Here is a 16242-nt window from a genome sequence, read left to right as displayed (position 1 = left end):
CGAGAGACTTAGCTGCAGAGACTGTTGTTTTGCAACAGTTGCAGACATAATTATAGTATACGGAGACTTACGACGATTTAGAGTTGGGAGACTTTTTGAATTTGTAGAATTTTGGAATAGTTAAAGTGACATTGTGATTCAAAAACAGTGTCATGATTGCAGGTTATGATTCTAACAATTTTACAGATTTCCACTTTTGTTTCTCGTTTGTTATATGTTTATATGAACCGATGCATTCCGCAATTGTATTACGTCACCATAATGGAGCTTCGTGATTGTCGATATTACAGATCGACATATTTCTTTCTCACTCTATAGCAGATTTCCAAGTTTGAAACGAAATCGCATTTTCAAACATTTAGAGTTCGAAATCCTCAATGTTGCCACATTCATTACTCAGTTTTCTCAAAAAAGTCAGATTGCCGCCTTTGAATTTATACAACCCATTTAGGTATATAGTAAGTAGGCACATACTATATATTATTTGTAAGATTCAAATTAACAATTTGAGATATTATTTTTCATGTAGAAATTTTGTAATGGTTTTTTTTTTTTTTTTAAATTATTTCTGGCTTTCACCCTTCAAGGGTGTTCTTGGCCATCATTTAAAATTATTGAGAAATGAAAGGTGAATTTAAATATTAATTTTATTTAAATAGGCAAATTTCAAAATTATAATGAAAATTGGAGTCGAGTTCAGACTTAGAAGAGACGAGATGTTGAATGGAGGGGAGGCAATTTTAGATAAGGCTTGATAGAATAGAGGATATTTGTTTAGAGAGGGACAACCAAAAAATATGTGATCTAAAGTTCCCACTTCTAGACCACAGAATGTACAATCTGGGGAGTCAACAACGTGAATTTTAAAAAGATGGGAAGGAACGGAACAATGTCCGATCCTCATTCGAATGAGTGAAGAAATTTCTTTTTTGGAAAAATGAGGGAATTGCTGAAACCACGGTTTTGATGGAATAGTCCTTTGTATTGAGGCATAGCAGGCTCCCTTGGATTGACTAGCAATGTGCCAATACTCCGACCAAACATTGCGGGATCTATCTTTGATGATGGAAAAAATGTCAGATAGGGGAATGTGGTTTAAGAGGGTAACAACAGGGTTGGACGCTCCTTGTTTTGCCAAGGCATCCGCAATATCATTACCCATGATACCAACATGTCCAGGAATCCAAATCAGAGTTACAGTTTTACCATAGCTTTGAATGGAGGCTATCATCTCTCGAATAAGGCATACAAAGTGATCATCAGGATGAAGAAGAGGACTGGATTTAAGTTTTTGGAGGGAACTGAGAGAGTCAGAGAGAACGAGGGAATGTTCAAAATTATTTTTGATTATATATTTGAGAGATTCTATTATAGCAATGCACTCGGCTGAAAATATTGAAAATTGATTTGAAATTGAATGAAATATTCTGTCATTAGAATTATTGTGGTAAACGTTAACACCTATACCACAGTTAGGAGAGTCGGGAGATTTGGATCCATCAGTAAATAAAAGAGAAAAGTTGGGCCATTTAGATGAAATAATGTCATTGAACATATTATTGACAGTTCGGGCCGGGAGATTGGAATGACTTTTAAGGATTCCGATCCCTTCTATTATTGTTGGGGATAGGGTGACGTGACTATATTTTAATTTGTATAAGGGTAGTAGATCATTTTGGATGATGTGAAGCTCTGAGAGAGACTTAAAATTTTTACAGATGTCAGGAAGAGGTTTAGTTGAAGCTCTGTTTGTAGATGAATGGGTTGAGTCAATGAACAACGAGACGCTGGGGATAACCTGATGACATTTAGAATTTAAACATTTAAGAACAAATTTGTCAGCAAATAGTTGACGCCTTAAATAAAGAGGAGGATCAGAACATTCTACTTGAAGGGAATTGATGGGTGACGATTGCATCGCTCCAGTTATAATTCGCAAAGATTTAGATTGAATTTTGTCTAATTTATCAAGTACATTTTTTGAGGCAGTACTAAAAAGTGGGCAGGCATAGTCAAGATGGCTTCGAATAAGTGCGTTGTAAAGCAACTTAATGCAAGTAGGGTGAGCACCCCACCAAACGCCAGATAATGATCTGATGATATTTAAATTTTTTTCGCATTTAGTAACTAAATTATTAATATGTGAAGACCATTTAAGTTTCCTATCAAATGTTACTCCCAAAAATTTTACTTCAGAAGCGTTGGGGATTGGAGAATTTTTAAATAAAATTTGAACGGGGGGGTTTTTATGGCGGTTTGAGAAGGTGACACACTGAGTCTTTTGGATTGAAAGTTCAAGACCATTTAACGTGAGCCATGTGCAAAGGGCATTCATGGCTTCGTTAAGATATTTGACGGCGAGAGGGATGATTTTGGATGATAAGAAGAAAGCTATGTCATCTGCGAACTCAATAACTTTTACTTGTGGGGGAATAGCGACATGCATATCATATGTGTATATATTATACAGTAAGGGGGACAATACATCGCCTTGTGGTAAACCCTTCCAAATAGACCTACTTTGAGGAAAAATATCTGGAAGTTCAATGAAAATTTTTCTATCTAGAAATAGATTAATATGTAATAGATTGGACAAACATGGGGGGAAGGCCAAGGCCTAGAAGTTTTTTTTTCAAGATTGGGATGGAAACATTGTCAAAGGCGCCTTCTATATCTATAAAGACGGCAAGACAAACTTCCTGTTTAGAAATTGATAAATTAATATCAGTACTGATGATGGCAAGGTTATCTTGAGTGGATTTTTTTTCCTAAATCCAAATTGAGATGGAGAGAGAAGCTGTTTACTCTCGACAAAAAATTCTAATCGGTTTTTAATTAATTTTTCATAGAGTTTACTGAGGGTGGATGAAAGAGCGATTGGTCTGTAGTTGGATCCAGAATTTGGTGATTTGTTTGTTTTTAAAATAGGGATGATTATTTGACAACTCCAGTCATCAGGCATTATACCAGTCTGGAAGATTTTATTTAAGATGCTTAAGAAGTGGTTTAGAACATTATCATTACTATTTTTGATTATGCTGTAAGGTATACCATCTCTGCCTGGAGATGAGTCCTTGACTGTTGATAAACAATTTTTTAGCTCAATTAAGGTGAACGGAGAGTCTAGCCAATGATTAGACATAGGAGTATTATAGATGGGCGTTATTTCATCTAAGTTAGGTACAGAAGGGGGGGCAATTTTGTCCAAAAATTCATCAATCCATTTAGAATGAGACGCTCGAGGAGATGGTGAACTGAAGGAAGATCTAAATCTTCGGATCATAGACCAAACTTCCGAAATTGGAGTGTTCGGAGATACTGAACTGCAGAAGTTGTACCACCCGGATCTTTTTTTTGACCTCAATACCCTTTTGGCATTGGATTCAGCGTTTTTGTATATAAGATAGTTCTCCATAGTCATATTGTAACGATAGGAAAGAGATTTAGCTTTCCGAATTCTTACTACTTTGGAACATTCCTCATCCCACCAGGGAGTTGGAGGGAGTTTTTTGAGAGATTTAGTTTTAGGGGGAGGATTTGATTTATTTATTGCAGTTATGAGCATTGATTTGAAGTTATTATAATCATCTTTGACGGAAAATATATCGGTGGCGGGTGAATTTAATAGGAACTTGTCCATATGAGAGTTAAATTCATCCCATTTGGTGTGTTTCGTTTTAATTTTTGTCGAAATATGAGACTTGTCTGATTGGAAAGAAGTTTGATAAGTAATGGTGATCGGGAAATGATCACTGGAGCAAGGGTCGGGGGACACCACCCACGAGGAGAGAGAAGCCAAACTAGTAGAACATATCGATAGATCCACTGCACTGGGGTTTGTGCTGGGGCGTGAGATCCTAGTAGGAGATCCGTCATTCAAAAGGAAAAGGTTGGATTGATCTAGGAAATTCATCACACTTCGACCATCTCGGTCGGAGAAAGCAGAACCCCAGACGGGGGAATGGGCATTAAAATCGCCTAATATAAAGAAAGGAGGGCTTAGTTGACTTACAATTTGCAACCAAGTTTGTTTATTGAAGTGGGCTGTTGGGGGAAGATAGACTGAAATAAAGGATGTGTCCTTTATTTTAGCTGCAACCATTTGGAAGTCAGCATTGGGGGGTTTGATATTATTTATTGGGGAAAATGATATGGATTTTTTAATAAAAAGGGCAGCACCGCCGCCCGAACCTTCCGGGCGGTCGTCGCGGAGACAGGAATACCCTCCCACATTAAAGTGGGTGGATGGAGTAAACCAAGTCTCCGAGATAGCAGCCAAAGAAATAATGTTGGAATTTAATAGGTTAAGGAGATCAGATTTGTTAGAAATAGCACTTCGGCTATTCCACTGAAGTATTCTGACATCCTGAAGAGTCATTTTGAATAAATGATTTTAATGTGGAAATAATAGTAGCAGCGTTGGACGGTAGATTAGTTTGAGAAGAAATAAGGTCAATTAGAAGCATAATAAGAGTTTGGATAAATGAAGAATTGTCTTGGGAGAGTTTTTCAGAAAGTTTAAGAGAGTTCATTGAGGACGGATTATAATTATTTGCACACCCATTTGTGGCATTTGAAAGAGGTGAACCATTGGGATTTAAGAGTAGTGAGTTGTGTTGTTGCTGATCGTATCCAGGAGCCGGTTTAGAAATAGCGTTTTTGTATGTGAATTTAGTTGAACGAGAAGAAGTTGTTGTAGTGGAGGGAAGAGGGTTGGATGAGGAGTTGCTGGATAAAGCCTCAGCAAATGATTTTTTGACAGGCGGGAATAGTTTAGAAGCCTGCAGAAAAGACAAGTTCTGAGAGGCCATAGAAATTTTAATATTTTTTTGGCGAGATTGTTCTGGGCAAGATGTGTTGATAGCTGTATGTGAGCCTGAGCAGTTAAAACATTTAGGTGAGGAGGAAGAAGGACATTGGTCAGCTGCGTGGTTTTCTCCACATTTAAAACATCTGGGTTGAGATCTGCATACAGCTTTGGTATGACCAAAACGGCAGCAATTGAAACATTGAGTGGTGGGATAAGTATACATTTCAACTGGTAATGAGTTGAAGAATAAATATATATGGGAGGGAAGAGATTGACCTTCAAAGGTGATAACGACAGATTGGGAGGGCTTCCAGGAAATTATACCCTCAGAGGAGTCCTTGTAATTTAGCCTTCTGGCTTTTATGGGATTGCCAATGTGTTGGGGGGTTGAAAGTGAAGACAGAATTTCTTCGATGGACAGATCGGTCGAGATACCTCTGACCAGGCCCATGCGAGTGACATTGAAAGTAGGGATATATGCCTTAAACTTTGAATTAGATGAAATGAAGATATTTTTGATGAAACTGTTGGCAGCTGACCCTGAGAGGAATTCGACGGAGATTCGGAAGCGACCCTCGGCTTTTACACCTCCAGGCTTGATTGAAAGATTCTTGCTATTTGATAGGAATTTGCCAAATTCAAGAGGGTGGATGGTTTTTCCTTGCTCAGTTTTTTGGGCGTATACTATGAATGGGCCACGGGAATGAAGAGAATAAAAGTTTGTTGGAGGAAGTTGAGAAAGTGCTGGTGGGGACTGTGAAGTCGAAGGCGAGTCAAGTTTTATTGGGGAAGAAGGAGTAAATTTCCTTTTTTTGGTAGAAGTCAAAATGACAGAATCACTGTCAGAAATTTCTACATTTTCCCCGTCTGGGGGGTCCGGAGAGGGATCTGGGGGCTTTGTAGGGGGTCCAGGAGGGAAATCTTCCTCCATTATTCACAACAGTAAACAACTACAATAATAGTATGAAAAATGACAGAAGTAAAAAAGTTTATAAATATCTGGAAATCAGCAGCGAAAAGTGACTCCTGGAAGATCAAAAGGGAGAAGAAACCTCAAGGCACAACACACTACACTTTTTTTTTGGCCAGAAAACAAAATAGAATGGAAAAAAATTAATTTTAGATAGAGCAAAACAAAACAACTGATGACAGCCAAATGTTATTGTTGCAATCTTTGTAATGGTTTATTTAATGAAATAATAATTTGAGGAGAAAAATTAATTGTGTACCTAAAAATAATTTTTTATAACACTGCAATACATCACAATAATAATAAGAACTAATAATTTAGGGTGAATTGCCTAATACAAAAAAATAAGAACTACGTATATTTAAAAAATATATACATGCATTTTCAACCATTTCTTGAGTTCTAACTGATTTCATAAGGAAACAGAAATTTTAGCTAGGCGTAATTTAACCTTCCAGCGGGCGCGCTGTCGTAAAATTTACGACAGATGCGCCTTTTCGCTTCCCCCACTCTTACCACTTAGTCGTCAGCATCGAGCTTCGAGCTATGCTAGAGTCAAATCAAATGTCAAACATTTACCGCAAGATTTAAATGTTTTTCTCAAAGTGAATTACGGTCGGGCAGTTGAACTGATAACAGAAGAAGAAAACAGAAGCTTTACAAAATGCAGTGTTTGTCGGTTATGTGCACTGGATAAGAAAAGATCCTCAGCATCAATGAAGTGTTGCCGTTGCCAGTCCTTTACATGCAAGAACCATTCTTCAGTTGAGGTGGTTTGTAACAATTGTAAGGATGAGAATATTGATTCTGACTAAATAGGTCGATAAAATATTTTGTTTTGAAATATTAATATATTTATAGTGTTGCTTCGTTTTTTTTTTAAGAAAGTCAAATAATTACTGCCTATTATCCTTTTTCATATCCTTAAAAAAATTCCCTAACATTTGTGTAAGAAAACACCACTTACATGGAGAAAACTCGATGACGTAAAATTTACGACAAGCGCCCGCTCAAGGGAAATTTCTCAACACGCCCGCTGGAAGGTTAATAATTGGTGTTGATGATATATAATTATTAATAATAAGTAAAAACAATTGAATAATAATACAATTTAGCAGTCGATTAGGTTTAATACAACAAAAATAAAATAACTTATCTATTTTACAAATTTTACATAACTACATAATGTAAAATATTTCTTTATACATAATACAATTTCGTTTGGATTAATTATAAAAACTAAATTATCTATATATATATACAGGGTGTATCGGCACGTACCCGACAAACTTTAACCAGCTATTCCTTAGCATATTTGGAGTAAAAAATCTTATGTGCACTTTGCTGTCCGGTAACGTTTTTTTTTTATAAAAAAATTATTATTCATATTTTCACCACATGTCACCACTGTTTTACCCTTTGACAAAGTTTGAAAACCCATCTGGCAAATATTTTATTCGAATTCCGTTGAATAATGCACGTGTGTACCTATATTGGCGCACGTTTACAGTCACAACGAAATAGCACGGCACCATTCGTTTCATTTTTAACTATTATTATTTAGTGTGTGCGAAAGAGCGAATACGCTTTTTGACATACTTGCTTATAACAGCTCTTGAACACGAAACGCAATGCCAATGACAGTGATGTAGTGTGGAAATTTCAATTTTTTTTGTTTTTAATTGAAAAAAAAATGCTACCGGACAGCAAAGTGCCCATAACATTTTTTACTCCAAATGTGCTAAGGAATAGCTGGTTAAAGTTTGTCGGGTTAGTGCCGATACACCCTGTATATATATAAATACAAATGGAATGTTCAAAATCTTAAATCTCCGAAAGTCTGATTCCATTAAAATTTTGACACAACGTTGCCTTTGAATACACATGTATTTTTATATACCTATATTTTATAGATGTCATCTGTGACAGTTAAAAACATGCTTTTTTTGAAAAAAACAGCGCCATCTATTGGATATAAAAGCAACACGCGCTCTTGTTTCTCTATCTGGACAGACAGACCGAGTCACAGCAAGGCGTGGCGGTGTACAGCTAGTAGAATAATAAAATATTCTGCTTATGAATGACAAAAACCGTTATTTCTATAAAAATGATTATGACTTGTGTTCTTTCATTCTTTGTATAATATCACTAATTTTACAATAAAACAACATATGGGAGATTCATTTCCTAAAATTTTCCAATTAGATTTTTCTTAAACAGTTTTTTAATGGTAAAAAAAAACAAATAAAAATAAAAGTCCAAATTTATGAATTGACTTTTACTTTTTCCTATTGGCGAATAAACTCATTTGAAACTGTATTGAGACTTGATATAAAAAGGTGACCCGCTTAGAATTCTTGGGAAAACACAATTTCAGTTAGTGTTAATTTCACGCATTATATTACGTCAATAATTTTTAAACTATTTACAATTGTCTGAATTTTAGAGATGTTTAAATTATTCTTTTTGTATGACAATTTCACAATCGTAAACGAAATATAAATAAAGTGCCAAGAAACTCAAGGTGTACAAGAAGAAAGGGAAATTTTTTTTGAAGATTGGGTGGGGTGAATAAGGGTCTTGAAGATCATTGATATTATTGGCACAATGTGGGTCTTGAAGATTATGGATATTATTGGCATAATATAGGTCTTGAAGATCATGGATATTATTGACACAGTGTGGGTCTTGAAGATCATGGATATTATTAGCATAATATGGGTCTTGAAGATCATGGATATTATTAGCATAATATGGGTCTTGAAGATCATGGATATTATTGTGTATCCTGGATATTATTGGGTATCATGGATATTATTGGGTATCATGTATATTATTGGCATAATATGGGTCTTGAAGATCATGGATATTATTAGCATAATATGGGTCTTGAAGATCATGGATATTATTGTGTATCCTGGATATTATTGGGTATCATGGATATTATTGGGTATCATGTATATTATTGGCATAATATGGGTCTTGAAGATCATGGATATTATTAGCATAATATGGGTCTTGAAGATCATGGATATTATTGGGTATCCTGGATATTATTGGGTAGCATGGATATTATTGGGTATCATGTAGGTATATTATTGGCATAATATGGGTCTTGAAGATCATGGATATTATTGGCCTGATGAACTTTATTAATGAAGGAAAAAAGTGCAATATAGTGAAACTCTCTTAAGAAGTTTTCCAAGGGACCGTACAAAAAAAAAACGGGAATAATTTTTGAGTGACAATAATTTTTAAAATTAAGTTTTTTTTTTTAGTATTGTATCCATAATTTTCATGGGTAAAATGTATTCAAGATATTTTAGGGTTTATTTTAGGTACCTATGTTGTCACACTAGTTTCGGTTTATTTTGGTTTTACTGCCGAACTTCTTAAACCTCTTTAATGGATGCAGACAATAATAACAAAGTGATAAATGTTATGATTTTCGGAAAAAAAGGGACATTTTCAGGTATATTTCGATACTAGTTTTCGTTTGTGATGGATTCACTACTGAACTTTTTAAACTTCTTAGGCGGGAAGCGGTTTTAGCAAAACTTTATGTGGGAAAAAATTGTGTTTTGTGCAGTTTTGGTGAGGAATTTCAAGGAACGAAAAACAAAACTTCGTGGGAAAACTTCTTAAGTGAGATTCACTGTATGTGAGATAGCACTAATGGCTTATAGTTTGAGATCTTACAGGAGGTACGCAGAAGGTATCCGTGTTAGCAAAAAAAAAATTTTTAGGGAGTTTTTGGAAATGAAACAAAAATGACATTACTTAGTCTTAGAAATAACTTTAAGTACTTCAAGTACACCAAAAATTTGAGACACTTCTTCCTGCAAAATAAAAAAAACCTATTTTTACATATTCACAGCTGGAAGTTATGCATGCTGCTGGAATAGTCCCCCCTGTTGGAGTGTTTGGACCTCCCCGTCCGGTTGGAGAACTGCGAGTACTGGTCGGCGTCCATCTGGGGGTGCTGCATCTGGTGATGTTGCATCTGGTGGTGCGGTTGCATCAGCAAGACCGGCTGTAGCGTCATGGATTTGCGCGAACCCGTCATTGAGCCGGCGTCTGTCACATAGGCGTTGTTGACTTCACCTGGAATACAGATAACGTCAAAAAAAAGAGTTAAAGTCGGGCTCTCGGAGCAGCCTGACGCGTTTTGGTCGGTCTCGTCTTTCTTCGATGATTACAAGGGATATTTCATATATTCCGCCCTTAAAAGTGTCAATAAATGTTCCTTACTGTGTTCAAGTTGCTTAAGTGTACTAAAAACTAATTGTACTGTGACCAGTGTGGACGTATAACGACTTTAAGAATAGGTGACAAATAATATTGTTAATCCGAAGATGTGTGAATTCCAATGTGTATAATACGAGACCAGTGCTTTGAACATTCACCAGATGTGATCATCCCTTCGGCCCTTGCCCCTTGCCCCTCGTCCACCCGCACCAATACTGCAAACCCCGCTGTCCGACGCATACAGTGCGGTTATAGAATGTGGGCCATATGACATTGCCTAGGCCACAGAATCGTCGTTTCTCGGAATCTACCCTTAACCCGGACAAGAAGAGAGTCATTTGGCGACTCATGCAACCCCTGCCGCAACCTCCGCTCCCCACCGCTCGTGCCCTTCCGCGCGTGAAATAATGACATCGGAAATGAAGGATGAAACCGGACTGAACCCGCGCTCTTTGGTTTGCTGTCTACATGGAGTGTTTTAAAACAATTATACAGTGATAAAATATCTATTTTTAGTGGTAGTTTATTTGTTTAGTCATTCTGGAACAGTTTTTTCTTTGGTTGAGTTTAGGATTAAGTTAAATGTTATATTAAGCGTATAAATATGTATTTTTTTTTATGTGTGTAACGATATGTTAAGTTGTATAAGTAAGATGTTTATGTAGTACTTGGAAGGGAATGGCCGACAAAGATGTCGATGAGGTTCGCTATCCATCACATCGCCAACCCTTCGGTGGCGCAAAGAGGAGGACGGAACGTGATCAATGTCGAATTGGTACATGGAACATTAGAGGAGGAATGGAAAGAAAGATGAACGAACTATGTGATACAATGGTGAGCAAATGTTTGGACGTACTGTGTATAACAGAGAGTATGAAAAAGGGTAGCGGTACAATGCAGCATAATGATAGGCTCGTCATTTGGTCTGGGAGACCAGATACGGAGAGGGCTTGTCAAGGTGTTGCAGCGCTACTGTCTCCCAGAATGATTGAATGTATGTTGCAGTATGAATGTGTAAGTCCGAGAATAATGTGGATCAGATTTAAAATCGGTTTGACAAGGGTGTTTCTTGTTATTTGTTACGCCCCTGTCAATTCTGAAAGCGATGAAGTGAAAGATGATTTTTGGACTGGTGTGAATGATGTAATGAGACTAAAAAATATGAACGAAAGGATTATAATGGCAGGCGATTTGAATGGGTGGGTGGGAATTAGACGTGACGGATTTGATTCGGTCTTAGGTATGTTTGGGGATAAAAGAACGAATGACAACGGGAACAGAATACTTGAAGTATGTTTAGAGTGGAACCTGTTTGTGTCGAATACTTTCTTCGATCATAAAGGTATCCACCAATATACGTGGGAAAGAGGAAATGAGAGGTCAATTATTGATTTTGTAGTAATTGACTCTAGGTTGAGAGCTGTTACCGAGGACACAAGAGTTTTCAGAGGGGCTGAGGTCGAAACTGACCACTTTCTTGTAGTGTCAAGAGTAAACCTCTTTCGCGGTTGGCGCTCTAAAGTGAAAACGGTACTAACTCCAACAAGAGTCAAAATAGAAAAACTACAAAATGATAATATGAGAAGTAAGTATATGAATTGTGCAGAGATAAGATTGAATGCGAAGGAAATGGATGGTCTAAGCATAGACGAAACATGGAACCACATAAAAGTGTGTCTTTGTGAATCTGCTAGGGAGGTTTGTGGAATAAGTACGCAAGGTAGGAAGAAAGGTGATGCATGGTGGGATGATGAGATTAAAGCACTGGTCTCAGAGAAGAAGAAAGCATGGTTATGTCTGATTGCGGCTGGCAGTGCTTCCAGCGAAGAGAAGTATCGAGCGAAAGAAGTATATAAGGAATGTAAGAAAAAAGTAAGAGTTGGAGTGAAAGAACGAAAGAAACGCCTGGAAGAGGAAGAAGGAATGAAAATGACAAACCATTTCCAAGAAAACATTAAGTTGTTTTGGAAAGAAGTCAAAAGGTCCCGGAGTGGCCCAGAAAACGGAAGCATGAAAGTGATAAAATCAAAAGATGGAAAAATGTTGACGAATGAGGAAAAAATAAAAGAGAGATGGATGAATTATTTCGAGGAAGTCTTCGAAAGCGAAGTGAGTGACAGTGACTCCAGCGGTGAATCAGATATGAATGACGATGGAGTGAATGTTACCGAAATTAGCATGGATGAGATAGAAAGTTCGATTAAATGTATGAAGAATGGTAAGGCTGTCGGGTTTGACAATATTGCTGCTGAATATTTTAAAGGAGGTAGCCGTATAATTCTCACATGGTTGTGCAATCTTTTTAACCAATGTTTAAAGGAAGGTTATACGCCTTTAGACTGGAGAAGGGCTGTGATTATGCCATTATACAAAGGTAAAGGGTCACGTATGGAATGTGGGAATCATAGGGCTATTAGCCTGCTAAGTTCAGTTGGCAAGCTGTATGGTAGAATTTTGATTGAAAGAGTAAGAAAGGAAACAAAAGATAAAATATGGGATGTGCAAGGTGCTTTTATGAGTGGAAGGGGGTGCATGGACCAGATCTTCTCATTGCGTATGCTCACTGAGAAGTTTCTGGCAAAAAACCAGAAACTTTTCTGTGCCTTTGTAGATCTACAAAAAGCATACGACCGAGTCGACAGGAAAAAGCTATGGAAGGTGTTGTCCAAGTATGGAGTGAATACATATCTGACTCAGGCAATCGCGTCTCTGTATGAGGGAAGCGTTGCATGTGTTAGGGTAAACGGTGGTTTTACGGGGTGGTTTGATATCACAAAAGGTGTTAAACAAGGCTGCGTAATGTCACCGTGGTTATTCAATCTATACATGGATAATTGTATGCAAGAATTGAAAGAGGTGGGATTGGGCGCGAATTTGATTAATTTGAAAGTATGTTGCCTGTTGTATGCTGATGATGCGGTGCTGATTGCTAATAGTATAGAAGATCTACAGTCTCTCGTGTCTAGGATGAACGAAGTATGCATGAAGAATGAGTTAATGATGAATGTAAGTAAGTCTAAAGTAATGGTGTTTGAAAGAGAGAGTACGAAAACAGTGTGCAATATAATTGTGAATGAGGAATACTTGGAGCAGGTGGATGAGTTTGTGTATTTAGGAAGTATGTTTACGAGAGATGGGAAGGCTGACAGAGATATTGAAAGAAGGGTAAATGCAGGTAATTCCGTTAATGGAGGACTGAACGCCGTTGGCGCTAACAAAAAACTGTCCAAAGAAGCGAAGTTAGCAGTCCACAACGGAGTGCTGGTACCTACCTTGATGTATGGAAGTGAGGCATGGAACTGGCAAAGAAAGGATGAAAGTAGATTGAATGCTGTTGAAATGAGATCTCTGAGGCGTATGTGTGGTAAAACCATGTTTGATCGTGTGAGGAATGTGGAGATCCGCAAAGAGTGCAAGGCTGATGTAAGCGTAATGAGTAAGATTAAGAAAGGGACGCTTAGATGGTTTGGGCATGTAGAGCGAATGAGCGAAGATAGGAGTGTAAGGAGGATATATGATGCAAATGCGAATGGTAGCAGAAGTCGGGGACGCCCGAGGAAGACATGGCACGATCAAGTGAATCAGATACTAGAGTCGGGCCATGTCAAGAGTCAGAATAATAGAAGAGTATGTATGAGACGATGTATGAATGTGAATGAGGCAAGAAGTGTGTGCCAAGACCGAGTTGTTTGGCGGTCCGTCCTCTCTGCCTACCCCTGCGGGGAAACGGCGTGATGGTTAGTTAGTTAGTTAGTTAGTTATTTTTGAGAAGAAGACGTTAATTACTATAATGAACGTAGATCAGACACCATGGAATAAGAGTGAATGTAAGTTTCTGATGAATGTACAATGCAAACACAGGATATAAAAGGCCAGTACCCTTGTCAGTACATAGTTCACTTCCATTTTGACCAACATACCAGTTGTACATATTACGATCTTTGGAATAATATAAAATGAGAAGATGGTATCTGGCGAACAAGTTACAGATGCGAGTTTTACCAAGTTTATAAAATGTTAAATTTTATAAATTCTGCAGAAGATTGTTATGTATATTTTCAAAATAGTTGTTACCAATTCCCAATAGGAGATGGCACCGCAAGGAGAAGATCTTGTGTCATGTTTCCATCAAAGAATTTAACATGCATGATAAAATTATAATCAACAAATTATGCCAGCAAATCTCATAAAAATGAAGAAACAACCAACAGAAGATCAACTCTACATAGTGTCATTATTTTTATAATAATTAAACATCAAATTTGCAACATACAAAGACTTAATCACCGAATCAAAATCCACAAAGACGTGGTTTCTAACAAGAACTGATTACGCGACAGTAAGAACAGTAATGACAACAGAGTGCATTGCGTAATCGTAATCTATTACAAAGATTACCACCGTAGTGATCACAATTATCCGCTAGATGGTCAAGTACTCTGTAAGCAATTACACGCTGTGTGATTTTAGTGGAAAAACTCACAGCAGAGTGAATTCATTGTAGCCTAGTGAATTTATCATGCATGATACAAATTATACATGCTACTTGGCCCAACTAATGCTTACTTTCCTTGTGTATTCAGTGAACACGGAGTAAGTGATTTGATATGCCTATTTTAAACTACTGTTTTATTTCTTTAACAAGTAGTAAAAATATGAATGTACATATCAGGTTGTATTGAATTATTATATCAAATGTCTGTCTGAGTTTTCAGATACCTACCATAATTATTGCTTTTAAAAAAATATATATTTTACGAATATTAATATCAGGGTAGGGTGAAGTAGTCCCAGAGTGGTTGAACGTGACATCATCATTCGCGCATTGTCTGTCTTTTTCTTTTTCATTCAAGACGTGTAAGAATAAAAGTAAAGAGGACAATCATCTATTTATTGTTTTTGTGTTTAATTCGTAGAACTCCATTTATTTTTTTTTAATTTGATCTAAAATCAAATTTAATAATGTAATTATTCAGTTCTGCAAGTATTTTTTGTTTTTTGTTATTGTTACAGCTGTTTCGGCTTTCAAGGCCATTTTAAAACTGTGGTTTTAGCCACATTTAGACAACTTATTTATATGATTCTATTTTACCCCTCCCAATTCAAAATGATTTATTACCGGTTAAACCGATTTACTGATAAAATAATTGTGACAATAGATTTCACATTCTGTGGGGGTATTTTGAAGTCTGTTTTCCCCACATTAGTTATCATTATTATAATAAAATTGTATTATAAGGACAATCATCGATGACGTACATACGTCCTCTCTCTGATAGCCTAAAAATATTTAAGTAATTTTATTTTATTTTAACATTAACCTCCAGCGAAATAGCGATGTTACAAATAGTAAGAAATGTTAAATTATGAAAATTAAGACTGAATTCATGGTAAAATGATAACATTAAAGTACGATTTGTTATTAGTTTCATTTATCTGAATAACGCATAATTAAGATATATAAATATTGCATAAGAGTTCCAACTGCGTGGAGATAGTTAGACAATGGCCACCACAAATTGGGGGATTTGGAGAAGAAGGCTGGGAAGTACCTGGGACTATTTAGATCTAGTCACTAAGCATAGCTAAAGTCAATTCAAGCAACGTTAAAATCCAGAATAGTGGTTTTTAGTCTGGACAATAGCGAGAGCATCTACCACTCTTATAAAGATGAAATAATATTGATATGAAGACAACACCGGCCTGAAGTGCCCCAGAGACGATCATTATAGTTTACTGAGGCAATTGAAGCGATTGACAATTGAGACTTCCCACTAACGGGGGGAATGATGTGTATTTTGACTTAGCGCATGCCATAGACAAGCACCAGCGGAATCGTCATTTCGCTGTGCGATTGACAATTATTCGTTCAATTGCTCTATCTATTGAGGCCTTTCGGAATTCAGTATTATTGCGGAATGAGATTTTCTTTTACTAATAATTGAATTGTATCGCGATTGTCCAGAGTTATGGAAAGTAAAATCAAAAGATTATTGTATTCGCACACTTTAGGTTGTTTCCGCAGACGTCGACAAAGCTATGGGTCAATTGAAGTTCCGTCAATGATGTTAAGCACATTGACAATAATTGACATTGATCGTCTCTGAAGCCCTTTAGATTTGTTCTATTCAATTTAAATTGAAAATGAATGCCAATATAACCGCATATTGTTTCAATATCCCATGCAATTAATGTATTATTCGGGTGACTTCAC

At 36.7% G+C, this 16242-nt stretch overlaps 1 protein-coding gene across 2 annotated transcripts in view; it reads right to left on the bottom strand.

The window, feature by feature from the left end:
- Window positions 1-7576: 7576 nt before the first annotated feature.
- Window positions 7577-16242, bottom strand: part of Tmhs (Tetraspan membrane protein in hair cell stereocilia) — a 72359-nt gene continuing 63693 nt past the window's right edge. For both annotated transcript variants that reach the window (XM_089646472.1, XM_089646473.1), the window contains exon 4: window positions 7577-9884. In XM_089646472.1, coding sequence (XP_089502598.1) covers window positions 9652-9884 — 233 coding nt within the window. In that variant the 3' untranslated portion in view covers window positions 7577-9651. The remainder of the gene's footprint in view (window positions 9885-16242) is intronic.

The sequence above is a fragment of the Hesperophylax consimilis genome, chromosome 24 (genome assembly GCF_061612785.1).
Source record: "Hesperophylax consimilis isolate HC1 chromosome 24, BYU_Hcon_1.0, whole genome shotgun sequence".
NCBI lineage: Eukaryota > Metazoa > Arthropoda > Insecta > Trichoptera > Limnephilidae > Hesperophylax > Hesperophylax consimilis.
The sequence above is the reverse complement of the archived record's forward strand: the minus strand, read 5'-3'. Positions and strand labels throughout refer to the sequence as shown.